General features: G+C 62.7%; 1 protein-coding gene across 10 annotated transcripts in view; it reads left to right on the plus strand.

Moving 5' to 3' along the window:
• The window catches only part of ANKRD11 (ankyrin repeat domain containing 11), a 167692-nt gene extending 149814 nt beyond the window's left edge, over nt 1–17878 (plus strand). For 8 of the 10 annotated variants that reach the window (XM_081216664.1, XM_081216667.1, XM_081216663.1 and 5 more), the window contains 9 exons: nt 427–597; nt 710–913; nt 1554–1696; nt 4284–4431; nt 4751–11151; nt 13225–13323; nt 13395–13538; nt 14894–14986; nt 16920–17878. In XM_081216664.1, coding sequence (XP_081072790.1) covers nt 427–597; nt 710–913; nt 1554–1696; nt 4284–4431; nt 4751–11151; nt 13225–13323; nt 13395–13538; nt 14894–14986; nt 16920–17105 — 7589 coding nt within the window. In that variant the 3' untranslated portion in view covers nt 17106–17878. Of the gene's footprint in view, nt 1–426; nt 598–709; nt 914–1553; nt 1697–4283; nt 4432–4750; nt 11152–13224; nt 13324–13394; nt 13539–13985; nt 14147–14893; nt 14987–15158; nt 15323–16919 lie in introns of those variants that run through there. The other 2 variants (XM_081216666.1, XM_081216659.1) reach the window with 2 other exon arrangements.
• The last annotated feature ends 1171 nt before the right edge of the window (nt 17879–19049 follow it).

Raw genomic sequence — 19049 nt, forward strand, 5'->3', positions numbered from 1 at the left:
CCTCTCCGCGGGTCTCTAAGCTGTGTTTGCATTTTACATCTGAACTCTTTGGAGGCGGGGTGGGGAGGAGGATCTGGATCACAGACACTCGGAGTTGCTAGACCGAGGCCCGTCCTGTGTGAGCCGGGCCTCGGGGGCGTCCGTCCCGCCGCCTGGCGTGCAGGGCACGGTCTGGGGAGGCACCTGGAGCAGTGGATGGTCGGTGGGGGCCAGGCTTGGCTTCAGTGGCTGGTGACGAGGTGTCGGAATCGTGTCCCCAGCACAGCTACTGCCGGAAGAGGTGATGACGGGCGGCGTGCGTGTGGCCAGCTGTCCCTCCCCTCCCCCGCAGGCTGTGAGGCGGGGGCCCCCGTGCTGCCAGGTGAGGCTCCGGAGTCGGAGGGCTCCGTGGCATGAAGTCTCCCCTCTCTCCTCCACGCCTCACAGAGAAGCAGGGTCCTGAGCGGAAGAGGGTTAAGAAGGAGCCTGTCACCCGCAAGGCCGGGCTGCTGTTCGGCATGGGGCTGCCCGGGATCCGCGCCGGCTACCCGCTCTCGGAGCGCCAGCAGGTGGCTCTCCTCATGCAGATGACGGCCGAGGAGTCCGCCAACAGCCCGGGTGAGCCCTGGCGCGGGTGGGCCCAGGGCCTGGGAGGCCCTCCTTCGGGACGGTGGCCCAGCCCCGCGGGTCCCTCCCAGTAACCTCCGCCCATCCTCTCCTCGGCCTGCAGTGGACACGACACCAAAGCACCCCTCCCAGTCGACAGTGTGTCAGAAGGGGACGCCCAATTCTGCCTCAAAAACCAAAGATAAAGTGAACAAGAGAAATGAGCGTGGAGAGACCCGCCTACACCGGGCGGCCATCCGGGGGGACGCCCGGCGTATCAAGGAGCTCATCAGCGAGGGGGCGGACGTCAACGTCAAGGACTTCGCAGGTGAGCTCGGAGGGCAGGCCGCGGGGCGGGCCTCTTACATGTGTGTGTCCAGAGCTGTGCCCTGAGAGACCGGCAGGCCCTCCCATGTGGAGTCCTAGGGTTTCCCACGGCCCTGGGTATTGGACCCCAACCTAGTTCAGCACCTTTTTTTTTTTTTTTTTTAAGCAATTTTCCTAAGTTGCATTTTTCCAAAGCCCTGGGATCTGTCCACGGGGCAGCTCTGTGTGCCTGCCGACGTGTGCAGCTGCTCCCCGAGAGGCCTCAGCGCACGCTCACAGAGGCCCTTCCAGACCCGTGGCCACGCTCTGCCTGCTTCCCTGTCTGCAGACAGGGCACACCCTCCCTGTGTGTTGACAGGTGACTTGGGCTGAGGCTGCCCCTTGTGACCCTGTGTTCTCATTGATCCTGTATCCTTGTCAGCTCGGTGGGCCGCGTCACCCTCGCAGATTCTTAGTCTGTAGGGTTAACCGCTAGAGGTCACAAGCAACCCAGAGGCGCCCAACTAAAGACCACTCGGCATTTCTAGGCTGGGTGCCTACCAGGCCTCTGTCCTGTCCTTAGCGCTTCCTGAGTGCCACCCAGAGGCGGGAGTGACCTTCCTGAGGGTTAAATCACGTACGTGCTGAGTGTCTGTTTCCAGGCTGGACTGCGCTGCACGAGGCCTGTAACCGGGGCTACTACGATGTCGCGAAGCAGCTGCTGGCCGCCGGCGCTGAGGTGAACACCAAGGGCCTGGATGACGACACGCCCTTGCACGACGCTGCCAACAATGGGCACTACAAGGTGGGCGCCTCCCCACAGACCCCACGGCGGGCCTGCCATTAGGCTGTGCACTGGTCCGTAGCCACCTGTTTCTCTGTCCTTCCTGTTTGCGGGGGGACCAGGAAGTGAATCTTTGAGAGGCCCCGCCTCCCCCCCAGCCCAGCTTTCTCATCCTGGGTCAGCACCTGGATGGCCTCTCGTGCCGGCTGTGGCTTGTGTGTCAGGGCCCTGCTCTGGCCACTCAGGTGTGGTCGGCCCTTAGGAGGTGAGTGGTCATACCCAGAGCAAGGGGACCTCTGTCTGTCCTCGTCCCTGTGCTGCTGCCAGAGCCGGCAGCCTGGACGGGGGTAGACAACATGGGGTGCGCAGCCCAGGAGCCGCGAGCAGCTGGGGCACGGCCGCTTAGGTCCAATGCAGGAGCTGCACGTGTAGGTGAGGCTCTGGCCGCGGTCATCACCACACTGTCCAAGAGGCCCCTGGCCAGAGATGGGATGGCGCGCGTGATGAGGACACATGGCAGCTGTTTGAGTGCGTGTGGTCTGTCATGGCGGCCCCGCTGGTCACTGTAGGCAGGTGTCAGGGAACCGGCGGTGTGGCCAGTGTGAAAATGACACGTCGGCACAGGGAGAGATTGGGAGGGGTGCTCTGAGCTCAGGATGCCGAGACACCTGGGACCCCTGAGCGCTGATTACAGAGCTGACGTCAGGAATCAGTTAACGTTTTAGGGAAGACGATGGCATTATGGGGTTTTTGTTGTTACTGTTTCTTATGAACCGTTTAGAGAAGTAGCTGAAAAACTTTATGAAATACCTGGGATTTGCTAAAAACAACCGGGGCAGGCAGGGACTTCCCTGGTGGTTAGTGCTTAAGAATCCGCCTTCCAACGCAGGGGATGCAGGTTTGATCCCTGGTCAAGGAACTAAGATCCCACATGCCATGGGGCAACTAAGCCCGTGTGCCGCAACTAGAGAGAAGCCCACGCACCGCAACGAAAAGGTCCCGCCTGCCACAGCTAAGACACAACACAGCCAAAAATAAAAAAAAAAAAAAAAGATACCCGGGGCAGTGGGCAGGTATGGGGTGTGGGTGAAATGAGGCTGGCTGGCTGGTAGGTGATGGAGCTGCGGGGGGGAGGGCCGCTGCCTGAATGTCCGCTTGTGTAACTGTCTTTACCTTGTTATTAGGGAGCAGTGAGAGGCGTGCACATGGGGCCTCGGGTGGGCGGGGCCTCAGGGGCGGGCTCTGCAGGGGGGACACGGGGCCTCAGGCGTGGGCTCTGCAGGGGGGAGAGGGCCAAGGGCCAGGAGACGGGAGATGACCTGGGACTGTCCGGGCGGGCTGGTGGCCTTCAGGGCTGCATACGGCAGAGACCCTTTCTCGGCCGGAGGGAGGACAGCGTTGAGGGGACTTAACCTGTGTTGCTGGTCTCGGAGGGAGGGGCCGTAGCCAGGGAACGTGGTGGCCTCAAGCAGTTGGGGTGTTCTTCGGCTGGCAGACAGCAAGGACACGGGACCAGAGCCCTGACTCTGGCCCCAGGATTGTCCAACACCGTGGTGATTTGTCGGAGGGCAGGGGAGCGCCTGCCCAGGAAGCAGTGTCCTCCTGCCATGCAGACCCAGGTACAGCTGTGTGCAGCCCAGGCTGAAGTGGAGGCCGCCGTCCCGTTTGCCAGGCACCTGGGGGAGGCTGTGGGTTCTGCCCTGGCCACCCGAGTGAAGCGAGGCTCGAGATGGAGTGAGTCACACAGAATTCTTTGGTTTCCTGGTGCATCTGAACGTTGTCTGCACTGGACAGTTGCCGTTAGGTGTGCAATAGCAGTATCTATAAACAATTTGCACTCCTTCGTTAAGAAATACATTATTGCAGGACCTCCCTGGCGGTCCAGTGGTTAAGACTCCACACCTCCACTGTAGGGGACATGGGTTCAATCCCGGGTTAGAGAACTAAGATCCTGCATGCCGTGCCATGCGGCCTTAAAAAAAATAAATAAATAAAATACATTATTGCTAAAAAAAATGTAACTGTCACCTGAAGCTCCAGGAGAGTCGTGATCTTTTTGCTGGTGGAGGGTCTGAAATACTGCGAGAACTACCAAAATGTGACACAGAGACACCAAGTGAGCAAATGCTGTCGGGGAAATGGCGCCAGTAGACTTGCTGGGTGCAGGGTCGCCACAGACCTTCAGTCTGTAGACAACACGGCATCTGAAGCGCAGTAAAGTGAGGTCTGCTGTCCTTTTGTTCACTGGGTCCTGGGCATGGATTAGAGACAGGTGATCTTACTTTCCTGCAATAAACGAAAACATGCAATACACCTGCTTCCACAAGTTTGGTCTTTGTTTTCTCTACTGTGTAACACGCCCCTGCCTCCCCCACCCCCACCCCCCATAAAAGCCTTCCCCCCAAGTTGCAGGAACCTGGTGGCGCAAGGGGAGCAGCCTGTGGGAGTGGTGGGTCTGTGGTGGGAGAGGCCTCGCAGGCAGCGCGAACAGCCTCCAGCCCTTGGCCTGGTCGTGCTCAGGCCCTGCGAAGGGGCCACAGTTGGGCGTCGGCGCGGTGGCCGCTCAGTGTTTCTCAGGGTCCCTGACGGGCCTCTCACTGCTCCGCAGGTGGTGAAGCTGCTGCTCCGGTATGGAGGGAACCCTCAGCAGAGCAACAGGAAGGGCGAGACGCCGCTGAAGGTGGCCAGCTCCCCGACCATGGTGAACCTGCTGCTGGGCAAGGGCACCTACACGTCCAGCGAGGAGAGCTCGGCCGGTCAGTGCTGCGGGGGCGCGGGCGGGGCAGGTGGCGTCACCGCAGTCAGCAGGGCTCTCCTGGCAGCCTGCTTGGACACCTGCTGCTGATGGGAGCTTCTGGACTGTGAGGAGTCCCCCCGCCGAGCCGGGATTGGGGGCTTCCGTGCAGGGCCTCCAGCCCCGTGTCTGTGCAGACCTCTCTGTAGCCCCTCTGCCCAGGGCCGGCCTCAACCTGCACTAAGCCAGGTGACGCGCTTGTTCGGCGGCCGCCCTCCCCTCCCCAGGCACCCGCAGCCCCTGCCTGAAGCACCTCTGACCTCCTCCCCCTGTCCCCGCAGAGAGCTCCGAGGAGGAGGACGACGCCCCGTCATTCGCACCTTCCAGCTCCGTCGACGGCAATAACACGGACTCCGAGTTTGAGAAAGGCCTGAAGCACAAGGCTAAGAACGCGGAGCCCCAGAAAACCGTGACCCCCGTCAAGGACGAGTACGAGTTCGACGAGGACGACGAGCAGGACCGGGTCCCTCCCGTGGACGACAAGCACTTGCTGAAGAAGGATTACAGGAAGGAAGCCAAGTCCAATAGTTTCATTTCTATACCCAAAATGGAAGTGAAAAGTTACACTAAAAACAGCACGATTGCACCAAAGAAGGCGTCGCATCGCATCCTGTCGGACACGTCCGACGAGGAGGACGTCGGTGTCGCCGTGGGGACCGGGGAGAAGCTGAGGCTCTCGGCTCACACGCTGCTGCCTGGTAACAAGACACGGGAGCCTTCCAACTCCAAGCAGCAGAAGGAGAAAAATAAAGTGAAAAAGAAGCGGAAGAAAGAAATCAAGGGCAAAGAAGTGCGGTTTGGGAAGAGGAGCGACAAGTTCTGCTCCTCCGAGTCCGAGAGCGAGTCTTCGGAGAGCGGCGAGGACGGCGGGGACTCGGCGGGGAGCACCGGCTGCCTCAAGGAGTCCCCGCTGGTGCTGAAGGACCCTGCCCTGTTCAGCTCCCTGTCCGCCTCCTCCACCTCGTCCCACGGCAGCTCCGCCCCCCAGAAGCATAACCCCAGCCACGCGGACCCGCACACCAAGCACTGGCGGACAGACAATTGGAAAACCATCTCGTCTCCAGCCTGGTCCGAGGTCAGCTCCTTATCAGACTCCACGAGGACGAGACTGAGCAGCGAGTCTGATGGCTCCTCCGAGGGCTCCAGCGTGGAGTCGCTGAAGCCGGTCAGGAAGAGGCAGGAGCACAGGAAGAGGGCCAGCCTGCAGGGCACGCTGCCTGATAGGAAGAACTCCTTCCATCCTGGCGGGGACGGCGCCATCCCCAAGCTGGACAAGGAGGGCAAAGTCGTCAAGAAACACAAGACGAAACATAAACACAAAAGCAAGGAGAAGGGGCTGTGCTCCGTCAGCCAGGAGCTGAAGCTGAAGAGCTTCACCTACGAGTACGAGGATTCCAAGCAGAGGGCAGACAAGGCAATCCTCCTGGATGACGTGCCGGCTGAGAGCAAGCTGAAAGGCCTGAAGCACGAGCGAGACCACTGTAAGAAAGAGGAGAAACTCGGCAAAATGAAGTCGGAGGAGAAGGAGTGGCTCTTTAAGGACGAGATGATCAAAGTCTCCAGAGAGGACAAGTCACTCAAGAGAATCAGGGACCTGAACAAGGACGGGGGCAGGGCCTTCCGGGAGGAGAAGGACCGTTCCAGCAAAGCCGACAAGGAGAAACTGCTGAAGGAAAAGTCTCCGAAAGAGGAGAAGCTGAGACTCTACAAAGAGGAAAGGAAGAAGAAGTCCAAAGACAGGCCCTCAAAATTAGAGAAAAAGAATGACTTTAAAGAGGATAAAATTTCTAAAGAGAAAACCTTCAGAGAGGATAAAGACAAGCTCAGAAAAGCGCACAGGGAGGGCTCTGCCCTGGATGAGTGTTGTAACAGAGGCCAGTTCCTGGAGAGCGAGGACACTAAGTTCAGTCTTTCTGATGATCAGGATCGGTGGTTCTCTGACTTGTCAGATTCATCCTTCGATTTCAAAGGGGAGGACAGCTGGGACTCTCCCGTGACGGACTACAGGGACCTGAAGAGCGAGTCTGTGGCCAGGCTGATCCTGGAGACGGTGAAAGAGGAGAGTAAGGAGAAGAGGCGCGAGAACAAGGCCCGGGAGAAGCGCGCGGACAAGGACATCTTCTCTCGGAAGAAGGACAGGGACTGCCTGGAGCGGGGCTCGGAGCGGAGGAGGGAGCACGCCGCCGACAGGCACAGGGCCGTGCCCGGCTACCTGTGCGAGAAGGACAGGAGGAGGCGGGAGTGCGCGGAAGGCGGCCGGGACAGGAAGGAGCCCCCCGAGGCCGCCAAGGAGCGGAGAGATGGCCGTGCAAAGCCCGAGGAGGCACACAGGGAGGACCTGAAGGAGTGCGGCTGCGAGGGCGTCTTCAAGGACAGGCCCGAGTGCGACTTCGGGAAGAGCCTGGAGCCCTGGGAGAGGCACCACCCGGCGAGAGAGAAGGAGAAGAAGGAGAGGCTCAAGCTAGAGAAGTACAGAGACAAGTCCAGTGACAAGGACAGAAACGAAAAACTGATCCTTGAAAAGTGTCAGAAGGACAGAGAATTTGATAAGTGTTTTAAAGAGAAAAAGGACGCCAAGGAGAAGCATAAAGACGTGCATAGCAAAGACAGAGAGAGAAAGGCATCTCTCGACCAAGGCAAAGACAAACGGGAGAAGAGTTTCCCCGGAATTCTCTCCGAGGACTTCTCTGAAAAAAAAGATGAAAAGAAGGGTAAAGAGAAAAGCTGGTACATTGCAGATATATTCACTGATGAAAGCGAAGATGAAAAGGATGATTACACGGCGAGCGGCTTCAAAGTCGGGGAGGCCGGCGAGGGGCGGGGGGACGGCCCCCCCGAGAGGGAGGACGGGCGGGAGCCGCACCCCCCCGACAGGCACCGGAAGCACTCGGCCGACAGGCAGCACGTGGAGAAGCAGAAGGACCGAGAGATGCGAGAGAAGAAGAAGGAGAAGGGCGCCGCGGACGGGGGGAAGGATAGGAAGGAGAAGCCCGCGGAGAGGCCCAGGGACAAGAAGGACAGGAGGGACCGCGCGCCGGCGGACCCCCCCCCAGACAGGAGGGGCCGGCAGAGGCCGCCCGAGAAGGGCGAGAGGAGGGCCCCCGCGGAGGACAAGGCCAGGAGCAGGCACCGCGAGCGGAAGGCGAGCAAGGGCGCCGACGCGGACAAGAGCCTGCTGGAGCGGCTGGAGGAGGCGGCGCTGCAGGACGTGCACGAGGACTCCAACGACAAGGCCAGCGACGCGTCGTCGGACGGCTTCCCCGACCGCGGCCACGACCCGGGCCTCGGCGCCCTCCTGGACGTGCCCTTCCCGGAGCCCCTGGAGGAGCGGGCGCGGGAGAGGGAGCGGCACCGGCACGCCTCGTCCTCCTCCAAGAAGAGCCACGACCGAGAGCGGGTCAGGAAGGACAAGCCCGAGAAGAAGGAGAAGAGCGACGACTGCAAGGACGCGGGCGGCCGGAAGGACAGCGGCCAGTACGAGAAGGAGGTCCTGGAGGCCGACGCTTACGGCCTCTCCTACAGCCTCAAGGCCGACGCAGAGGACGAGCTGGAGAAAACCATCGAGTTGTTTTCTGCTGAAAAGAAGGAGAAAAACGATCCTGAAAGAGAACCTCCCAAGAAGGTAGAGAAGGAACTGAGGCCTTACGGCTCTAGCAGCGTGAGCCTCCTGAAGGAGAAGAGGCGGCGGGAGAAGCACCGGGAGCGGTGGCGGGACGAGAAGGAGCGGCACCGGGACCGGCATGGGGACGGGCCCCCGCGGCAGCACCGGGAGGAGCTCAAGTCCGCGGCCCGGGACAAGGACAACCTTCCCGGCTGCTTCCGAGACAGGCCCAAGGACGAGGGCGGGAAGCTTGGCGAGGCCAAGCTGAAGGAGAAGCTCAAGGAGAACCTGGACAAAGAGAAGGGCGACCCCGTGAAGCTCAGCAATGGGAATGACAAGCTCCTCCCGGTCAGGGACCCAGGGAAGAAAGACGTCCGGCCCCGGGAGAAGCTCCTGGGCGACGGGGACCTGATGATGACGAGCTTCGAGCGGATGCTCTCCCAGAAAGACCTGGAGATCGAGGAGCGCCACAAACGGCACAAGGAGAGGATGAAGCAGATGGAGAAGCTGCGCCACCGCTCCGGTGACCCCAAGCTCAAGGAGAAGGCTAGGCCCGCCGAGGACGGGAGGAAGAAGGGCCTGGACGGCCCGCTGAAGAAGCCGCTGGGGCTGGACCCTGCCCCGAAGGACAGGAAGCTCAAGGAGTCAGCCCCTGCCGCCCCGGCTGCCGAGAACAAGCTCCACCCGGGACCCGCAGTGGACCCCCGAGACTGGCTGGCAGGCCCCCACATGAAAGAGGTCTTGCCCGCTTCCCCCAGGCCGGACCACGGCCGGCCCACCGGGGTCCCCACCCCTGCCTCGGTGGTGTCCTGCCCCAGCTACGAGGAGGCCATGCACACGCCCCGGACCCCGTCCTGCAGCGCCGACGACTACCCCGACCTCATGTTCGACTGCACAGACCCCCAGCCCGTGTCCAGCACGTCCGCCAGCGCCTGCTCGCCCTCCTTTTTCGACAGGTTCTCTGTGGCCGCCGGCGGGATTTCAGAAACCCCGGGCCAGACGCCTACGAGGCCGCTGTGCACGAACCTTTACCGCTCGGTGTCCGTGGACATCAGGAGGACCTCTGAGGAAGAGTTCGGACTCGGGGACAAGCTGTTCAGACAGCAGAGCGTCCCCGCGGCGCCCAGCTACAGCTCGCCGGGGCGGCACCCGGAGGACAAGGCCCCGGGGCCTCCAGCACCCACCGAGAAGTTCGCCTGCCTGTCTCCGGGGTATTACTCCCCGGACTATGGCATCCCCTCCCCCAAAGCGGACGCCTTGCACTGCCCGCCTGCGGCCGCAGCCAACATCACCCCGTCCCCAGAGGGCGCCTTCTCCGGCTTACCGACAAAGTCCCCCCCTTCACACAGAGACGAGCTCTTGGCCCCGTCCATGGAGGGGGCCCTTCCCCCTGACCTTGGCATTCCCCTGGATGCCACGGAGGACCAGCAGGCCACCGCGGCCATCATCCCCCCAGAGCCCAGCTTCCTGGAGCCCCTGGACGAGGGCCCTTTCAGCACCGTCATCACAGAGGAGCCGGTCGAGTGGGCGCACCCCGCCACTGTGGAGCAGGGCCTCCCCTCTGGCCTCCTCGGGGGCACCCCCGAAAACCCCGCCAGCTGGCCCGTGGGGTCGGACCTCCTGCTGAAGTCCCCACAGAGATTCCCGGAGTCCCCGAAACATTTCTGCCCTGCCGAGTCTCTCCACCCGGAGCCCCCTTACCCGGTGTCCCCCGTCTCATACCCTCTGTCGGTCCCCGAGCCAGGACTGGAAGTCAAGGACGAGGCCGGGGAAGCGGTCCCGGCCGCGGTCTCTGCTTCAGAAGACCCAGCCGCGTTCGCCCCTCCCTCTAGGCTGGAGTCCTTCTTCAGTAACTGCAAGTCCCTTCCGGAGGCACCCCCCGACGTGCCCCCTGAGCCTGCGTGTGTGACGGCCGTGGCTCAGGTGGAGGCCCTGGGTCCCCTGGAGAATAACTTCCTGGAAAATGGTCACAACCTGTCTGCCCTCGGCCAGGTGGAGCCGGTGCCCTGGCCCGGTCCCTTCCCCGCCACCGAGGATGACCTCGACCTGGGACCTTTCTCGCTGCCGGAGCTTCCTCTCCAGACGAAGGATGTTTCCGACGTCGAAGCAGAGCCTGTGGAGGAGAGTCCTCTCGTTCCTCTGGACGACGACGCCGCGCTCCCGAGCGGCGGGGATGTCTCTGTGGCAGCTGCTGACGAACAGCTGGTGCTGCCTCCTGACCAGGTGGCCGCCCGGCTCACAACTGAGCCTGCGCCTGAGCCCCCAGAGGAGCCGAAGCCGGTCGTGCTGCCCGAGGCCACAGTGGAGGCCGGGCCGGAGGGGAGGGCCCCCGAGGACTCCGACCCTGGCTCTGGGCCCACGCCAGCCCCCTCAGAGCAGCATCCACCTGGGAGTGGGGACGAGCAGGCCGAGGGCCTAGACCCCTCGGCCACGCCCCACAGTGCTCCCGAAGCCCCCGGGGACGGCTCGGCCCAGGCCCGCGCGGTGGATGGGGCCGGCCCCCAGGACAGTGCCGGGCTCGAGGGGCCTCCGGACGGCGTCCAGCCTGAAGCCCCCGAACCGGAACCCAAACCGACAGCCGAAGCCCCAAAGGCACCCAAGGTGGAGGAGATGCCCCAGCGCATGACCAGGACCCGGGCCCAGATGCTGGCCAACCAGCACAAGCAGAGCTCGCCGCCCACCGAGAAGGAGCCTGCGGCCGCGCCCACCCCCAGAGCCAAGGGCCGGGGCTCTGAGGATGACGACCCCCAGACCCAGCACCCGCGCAAACGCCGCTTCCAGCGCTCCAGCCAGCAGCTGGCCCAGCAGATGCACACGTCCACACGTCAGACGCGGGAGGTGATCCAGCAGACGCTGGCTGCCATCGTGGACGCCATCAAGCTGGACGACATCGAGCCTTACCACAGCGACAGGTCCAACCCGTACTTCGAGTACCTGCAGATCAGGAAGAAGATTGAGGAGAAGCGCAAGATCCTCTGCTACATCAGCCCGCAGGCGCCCCAGTGCTACGCCGAGTACGTCACTTACACCGGCTCCTACCTCTTGGACGGCAAGCCGCTCAGCAAGCTGCACATCCCCGTGGTGAGTGCCTGCCCGGGGTGGGGGGGCGCCCCCCAGGCCCAGCACCCGGGACCCGCTGCGCTGTCCTCCCTGTCATTCCCCGTCTGCCCCGTGTCGGTTCCCACCCAGTCCGCGTGCTTGGACCTCGGCTGACCCAGGCTCCACCCACGTGGGGCACGCCTGGCCCCCTCTCTGGCTCAGTGCGCCCTCTACCCCCTTCAACAGCCTGAGGGCTCCCCAGACTCCACCCCTGGCCCCCAGCGGCCCCACGGTGCCAACCCAAGGCCAGAGCCCAGTCCTTTTCCCCCAGAGGCCTGAGGGCACCTCTCCTGCCTCCTCAGAGCAGGTCCTTCCTTGGGTTTCCGGGCTTTCCCACCTGCCCAGTCAGGCCCTCGCCCCGCCTTTCGGCCGTCTGTTCGCGTGCCCCCTCCACTGGGTGGTTCGCCCCACGTCTGTGCAGATGTGACCTGTCCGAGCCCCGCCGCGCACACCCCACCCCCCTTTCACGGCCAGATGCGGGCCGTTGGCAGGTCCTGCCACGCGGAGCCACGTGGGGAGAGCGCATCCTCCACGTGCTGCTGCCCGCCCCCCCGGCAGCAGGCACAGGCGTCGCGGCCAGTAAAGCTGACCTCAGCCACCTGCGCTCAGTGGTGGCCAGAGCCGCCCAGGTGCTGCCCGTCCACACCCGTGTGGCGGACTTGCCTTATTTTTTGACCAGCCCACCCCACCCCCACCCCACCCCCGTGAGGAAAAAAGCCCAGCTTTCTGCTTGTTCCGTCTCTCGGGCCCGGGAGAGGCCCCCATAACAGCTGTCACTGCTGCCCGGGACGGGCCCCCTCCGTGGGGCTACTGTCACGCGTGGGTCCTGCGGTCAGGCCTCGGCCTGCACTGCCCGTTCCCAGGCAGGAAGTAGGGCTGAGGGGGGAGCCCGAGGCACTGGATTCAGGGTGAACCTGGCCTGGGATCCCTGGTCAGTGAGACTTGTTTGCTGTTTGGTTTCAGTAACTGAAATTTAGACAAACAGCACCGTGGCCACCGTAGAACATTAGCAAACTAGAGAGAAAGCTGTGCTCCTGCCTCCCCCTGGACCCCCGCCACCCGAGTTCACCCCGCAGCAGCTTGCGTGTCTCCTGGAGCTCAGCCCTCTCTAGCGGCGGGCTCTGGTTCACAGCCTGTCACCCCGCAGCCAGGCCCAGGCCTCATTCCCACACCCTCCAGAGCTGGGGAGGGCAAAACGGAGGTGACCTCACACCCACAACAGCCCCAGACAAGACCCCTGCACAGAGACCACCGCAGGCACCCAAGAGGCAAGGTGCCCTGGGCCCCGGGGGCGTGATGGGCAGGACGTGCGGCCAGAGAGACCCGGCTGGGTGGTTTCATCTCGGGTTTTGAGATTTTGGACCGAAAAGTTGGAAGACAGCATGTACCTTGAGCTTGGGCCTCGAGTCCAGCCCCTCAGAGGGTCTTGTCTGTGGCGGCCACTGTACCGTGGGCTATTTATTCCTCCCCTCCAGCCCGAGGTCGTGGCCACACGAGCCACCGCACCCTACTTGGCCTCGGCCACCAGGGAGGGGCTCCTCGGCAGTCCCGTGCTTCCTGGCCCCATGAGAGGCTCCAGCCCATCTGGTGCTGTTGTGACACGTTTCCTGTGTGTTTCGTCGGAAGCACCGGCGGCCTCTCCCGGGTTCAAGGATGGTAGTGCCCGGGCGAGCCCTCTCCCTCGCTGACGCCCTGAGAAGATGGGCAGGCCCAGTTGTCCTATTCGTGTGGCCTCTGGGCAGCTGTGTCCCAGTGGGCCTCATGGTTACTCAGGGTGCGTGAAGCCCGTGGTAAACAGAGGACACCCTGCCCCTCCTCCATTCCCTCTTGGCCGCGCAAGGGCCGCGGTGCAGATGCCCTCTGTTCTTAGCTTCCCTCGCCTCCCCCATCTCTGCCGATGGGGGTTCTGGGAGGACCAGCCACGCGGGGGGGACAGGCGCTCACTCACCTACTCTTGGGGAAAGGCATCACCTAGCGCATCCGCGTCTTCACGGGCCCGTGGTCTCCGGGGTGATTCACGGTCCCCGCTGACCCCCATCTCCCCTGTGACTGCAGATCGCGCCCCCTCCCTCCCTGGCGGAGCCCCTGAAGGAGCTATTCAAGCAGCAGGAGGCCGTGCGCGGGAAGCTGCGCCTGCAGCACAGCATCGAGCGGGTAAGCGGGCAGCCGCGGGCCCAGGGCGCCCGGCCCGGGTGGGGCTCAGCTCACCAGCCCCTCTCCTCCAGGAAAAGCTGATCGTCTCCTGCGAACAGGAGATCCTGCGGGTTCACTGCCGGGCGGCGAGGACCATCGCGAACCAGGCGGTGCCGTTCAGCGCCTGCACCATGCTGCTGGACTCGGAGGTGTACAACATGCCGCTCGAGAGCCAGGTGGGTGTCCGGGGGACGGCTCGGCACCGGAGCGACGCCGGGGTCACGGGCTGGGCCTCTACTGAGGGTTCCCCCTGAAACTCACGTGCGACCTGCACGCGCAGCAGGGCTTCCTCAACAAAGGCCCCAGACAGGCTGTCACGCCGGGGACCACGGTGCTGCTGCCCCTGACGGGCATGCGGGCCCAGGGCACACCCAGCAGCTGGAACACACAGTGTGCCTCGTCTGTCCACTCCAGAGTCCAGCCCGCCTCCCTCCACCCCCAGGGCTGTGTTTGTCCCATGAGGTCACACCCTTCCCCAGCCGACCCCTGTCCCCGTGGTACCTGTGCCCCTAAGGGCCCCACCCGCCGCTGACACACGGGAGATCTAAAATGTGCAGAAAATCTAAAATGTGCAGAAAGCAAGTCGATTCCCGTCCTCCCTGATGTTCTCTCCTCCCCCGCAGCCACTGTGACTCTCAGCCCAGAGCGTGTCCTTCTGGGCCAGGCCTCGGTGCTGAGTTCCCTCCTGACAGAGGCCCCTAGTGACCCCAGGCCCACAGGTGGATCACATGGACCCCTGGGTGTCTGAGCAGCATTCCCAGGTTGGCCGCGTGGTGACGTACGGTGGTTCAGTTAAACCTTATTTCTTTTTAGTGCGTTAAAGAGTCCTTACAAATAACCTTTAAGGATACATCTTTAAAAGTGTCTACGTTTAACCTACTATGCATATGCATAGCAACGAGTTTTCCCTAAAGCAAAAACATTTGTCCACAAAGTATTTTAGGGATTGGGTGGAAGTTTTGCTTTTTGCATCTGAAAGAAAAAAGAATCTGCTCACCTTCAAGGGATTGCTGGGTTTCCTCTGAATGTCAAGGAGACAGGACTCTCAGGCTGCAGCCTCCTCCCCTCAAGCCCCTTTGTAGTGGGGCCTGGGCTTCCCCCAGGCAGGTGGTTGCCTGTGGGCGAGAGAGAGACTTTACTGCCCTGAGACCCGGGAGGCCCTGCAAACCCAGCCGGCAGGAGCCTGTGGGGACCTACTGTTCCCGAGGCTGCCTTGCTTGTAAACCACAGTCCACCGTGGGCAGCCTTGCAGCCACCCCAGGCCTCGCAGACGTCCTTTCAAAGAAAAAGTCACTGTCGCTTTTTACCCTCGCCGGCTTGCCCTGGGGCCTCCCCAGGAGACGGAGGGGAGCCTGAAGGCGCTGCCGGGGTCCCGAGTCACCACAGGGCAGCTCCCCCCACGGGCAGCGTGGAGAGCTGGTGGGGGAGGGAGGGCCCTGCTGGTCGGCCCTTGACCGGGGGACACGGGGCTTGACATGCCAGGCAGGCCCACACCTCCCGGACGCCCACACATGCTTCACTCTCCCGCCAGGGCGATGAGAACAAGTCGGTGCGGGACCGGTTCAACGCCCGCCAGTTCATCTCCTGGCTGCAGGACGTGGACGACAAGTACGACCGCATGAAGGTGAGCCCCGGCCCCGGCGGCGGCGGCGGGGCCAGGGCTCTTCTGGGCGGGGGCGGCAGGGCCGTGTTCGGAGGAGGCAGCTTCAGACTCGCTCTGAGCCCAGCTGGCAGTGAGGGAGCCGAGGCCTCCCCGCCCCCATGTTGCCTCTTAGAGTGTCTTCCCTCCTGTCCAGGTGTGCGGGGAGCAGCTCCTGTCACCAGCTGGCGGTCAGACCTCTGTGGGACCCCACCTTGAGCCCTCCTCAAAGGTCACAGCATCCACCCATCACCCCTGCCCTGGCTGTGCTGACCAGTGCAGCGGGCAGAGGACGGGGGGGAGATAGAGAGAGATTAGCAAGTAAGAAGCAAGTCCTTGTCTGCAGGGGTGCGAGGGTTGCACCCGGGGTCCCCCGTGAACACTGACCGGCAGTGACGTGCCCGTTACCGAATTAACACCTAGAAGCCGGCACCACCGGGAAGCCCCAGGGGGCAGGGCCCGCTGCGTGGAGGTGATGGAGCCGTGACCCAGGCTCCCGCGCTGGGCTGCCAGCCTCACCCCTCCTTGCCTCAGTGACCCTGCCTCCGGCACTGCGGCAGCGCACCCAGAGGGGCGGTCCGGAGGCCAGAGCAGAGAGGAACCAGCCTACAGGGCGTTCAGGCCCAGCTGAGGCCCGGCCCAGGCCGCATTTCTAACAAGCTCCAGGGTGACCGCTCGGGGGGTCCCACGGCCACTCCTCCCACCACCAGCCAGCCTGAAGGGAGCTGCACGGGAAACTTTTCTATAAAGAGAGAAATAATTTCTGACCCAAGTAAAAGTTAGATTTGGTACATTACAAAGACAACGTAAGTCCCGTTTCCTTAATGTGCCAAGAACTTACAAACCAATTAGAAAAACGGATAGAAAAAGGAATTGGTGAAGTACGGCGAGTGCAGGGGCACGAAACGGCCACCCGCGTGGCCACTGGTCTCAGAGCACAGGGTGGAGGAGGTCCTATTCAGGGGACAGGCTGCCCTCTCTCTGTTCCTGCAGCCCTGGGACAGCTCTCCGGACGTGCTGCATGTTTCACGGGGTTTAGCCTAACCAACGATTTCATTTTAGTAACTGAAAACTCAGGGGTAAGTACAGTTCTAGTCAAGAGATGGAAACAGGGTGTAACACTTTAAATTAGGTGAAAGCAGCCGGACTCCTGAGGGTGTCTGAGCTGTCACGCGTTTTGCTGAAGTCTCCCTGAGGAGGACACGGCTGGCCATGGAGCACGTGGGGCTTGTTTCCAGAACACTTTTTTAAACTGAACTCTTTTAAGCAAATCAGAAATTGTGATACCTGGCCCTACATGCTTGTGTGCACGTCGAAGAAAATAAGATGACCTTCCTGCACACTGCCACGCCGCTAACTCTGTTCCCCTGAAGGCTGCTCTTCCGCCCACTGTGCTCTGTGTCGCCCGCCTTGTACCCCAAACGGCACCCCCCCCCCACGTGCTGTTGGTAAGCCAGGTGCCATCATTATTTCAGTTTCAACCTTCTCCCTTCACATCGAAATACAGAGTACGCCTTTAGCAGTGTAACTGTTTACCTTACTTAGCACCCACTTAAGAGTAGACACGTGAATTTCTAGAAGGCACCATTTCCACTGTGAGTGCCAATGGCGCCAACGCCACCACCCGTAAGTCAGATAAATGGAAGATGACAACAGAAGAGCACAGCTCTCGCACGTCCCGACTAGAGGCTGTGGCGAAACCCCCAGGGTGGGGGCAGGGAGCAGGCATGACGGAGAGCGCCCCGCGTGGTCCGCAGAGCCCCTCACGGCGCAGGACGAGAGCCAGACGCGAGAGCGCGCGCTGAGGCCCGAGCGCGGCTGGGCGCCCCGCCCCGACCTCCCGGGAGGCGCGGCGGCGGGGGGGGGCGCGGGGGCGGCCGGGTCTGGCCCGCCCCGCTCACCGCTGCGTTTCCCGCAGACGTGTCTCCTGATGCGGCAGCAGCACGAGGCCGCGGCCCTGAACGCCGTGCAGAGGCTGGAGTGGCAGCTGAAGGCGCAGGAGCTGGACCCCGCCGGGCACAAGGCCCTGTGTGTGAGCGAGGTGCCCTCCTTCTACGTGCCCATGGTCGACGTCAACGACGACTTCGTGCTCCTCCCGGCCTGACGCGCGGGCACAGCCGCCCGGCTCACGGGCCGGCCCCGCAGTCCGCCACCGAGGCCGGGCGGGGGGAGGAGACCACGTCCCCGGTGGGGACGCCCAGGGAGAAGCCCGCGCTGGGCCCCCGGCACGCGGCTCTCCGCAGCCACCGCCGCAGGAGGACGCGGAGCCGGATGCGCGGGCGCGGGCGCGGCAGCCTCAGGCTCGTCCGGCGGCTGCACGGGCATCTCAGGAGCTGCAGGATGGAGAGCGTTTCCTTTAAACTCCTCGTTCCATTTCTCATCGACTAAAGAGACGAAAGTTAAGGCGTCCGCCCCTCAGCGACAGCGGCCTCCGGGTCGGAGGGTGGGCAGAGCTCCGGGCCGGCTGCCGTCCTGTCGCCACGAAGCTGCCGGCCCGAGACCTGGGCTGGGACGCCGGGCCGGGTGAGGGCCTGGCTGTGCCGCCCGCCCGCCCGCCCGCCCGCCCGCCTCACGGGGACACGCAGGCAGGACTCCGGGTTGTGTTTTTAATGGAGTCAAATCCACGTGGTTTGTATATTTTTTCCTTTAACCTTGGGCATTTTGTTTCTCTTTCTGAGAACATAACTTGAAACACTACAGAGCCAATAATCATATAAAAAGTGTACCCGTAAACGCTGTACAGTTTTATACACGTCCACAATGTACTTTTGCTGCCTTCTAGATAATTTATTTTGCGACACGTCACTGCACAGTTGTAAATAACTTACGTACTGTAACATCACTTCAGCTATGTGTAAAGAAATAAATTAATTAATTAAATGCTCTTTGTACACCACAGGCCCCTCAGGAGGCTACACGTGGCTGTGAGGGGAGCGTTCCCGCCCTGGAAATTAATTTTGAAACAAACATACCCCCCCCTTTCCTGCCCTCCACGCAACAAACGGCTGGGGCTGCTGGCCGGGAGGGCAGGGGTTAGTTACCCAGAGGCTCTTTCCCAGGGCCCGTCCGAGTGGGCAGGAGACCGGGGCGGGGCATGCGCTGGGGCAGCAGGTCCCCTGGGTGGCGGCTGTGGAGGGACCACGGTCTCCCGACTCCCCGTGGGGCTGCCACGTGGGAGTCCCCCCCCCGGGCCGTGTGTTGCACCTGAAAACCAGCTCGCGGGGCAGGCGTCGGAGATCTGAGCCCAGCGTGACGGGGGGTCTGTGCTCCTCTCCAAGGAGGGCACGCACAGGGCCAGGCCGGGGGCCCCTTCTGAGCAGAGACATCCGTCCTGCCCACTCCATCCACAATTCCCGTCCGACAGCTGTGGCTCAAGCCGGACGGCAAGGGGTGGAGGCTGCGGGGCCAGGCAGGGGTCTGGGGTGGCCCTGGCCCTCGCCCGACTCCTCGGGCACCTCGCTCCCTCCCCCGTGCTTCCTGTACCTGGCGGGGGCGGGAGCCGCAGACGTGACCCCACCTGGGAGTGAGAGCCCAGCCCTGTGCCACCAGCAGGCCCCACAGAACGGCCCTGACGGTGCCCCAGACCAGCTGGAGGTGGTTTCCTCTTTCTGGGCTGCCTGGCCCGACCCAGGCTCTCGGTTTCTGCCTCAGAGACGCCCCGACTCCGCATTCCCCTTTGTGCGAATCCCCGCCCCCCGGCCCCAGCCGGTCCCACCTCGAGTGACCCTGCGGCGGGGCCAGAGCCTTCACTGCCCAGCGTCTTTCTAAGCAGCATGAATTAGGTCGCACCTGTTCATCTGGCACATCCTGGCATCAGCAACTTCAGGCCACCCGGCAGAGACCCCGCACTCAGAGAGGTCCCACCCGTTGTAGGTGCTGGTCCCGCTGCACCAAGCGCGTCTGGAGGTGTACCCCATGCTCTGGCGCGTCTACACCACAATGACATTGTGACATCAGGACGTCCCTTTCCTGGCTCTGCACATGGCTGTGCAGGGGTGGGCCCCAGAGAACAAAAAGGGATTAGTATCCAGGATATAAATAAAGAACC

The sequence above is a fragment of the Mesoplodon bidens genome (genome assembly GCF_964165515.1).
Source record: "Mesoplodon bidens genome assembly, chromosome: 18".
NCBI classification, from domain to species: domain Eukaryota; kingdom Metazoa; phylum Chordata; class Mammalia; order Artiodactyla; family Ziphiidae; genus Mesoplodon; species Mesoplodon bidens.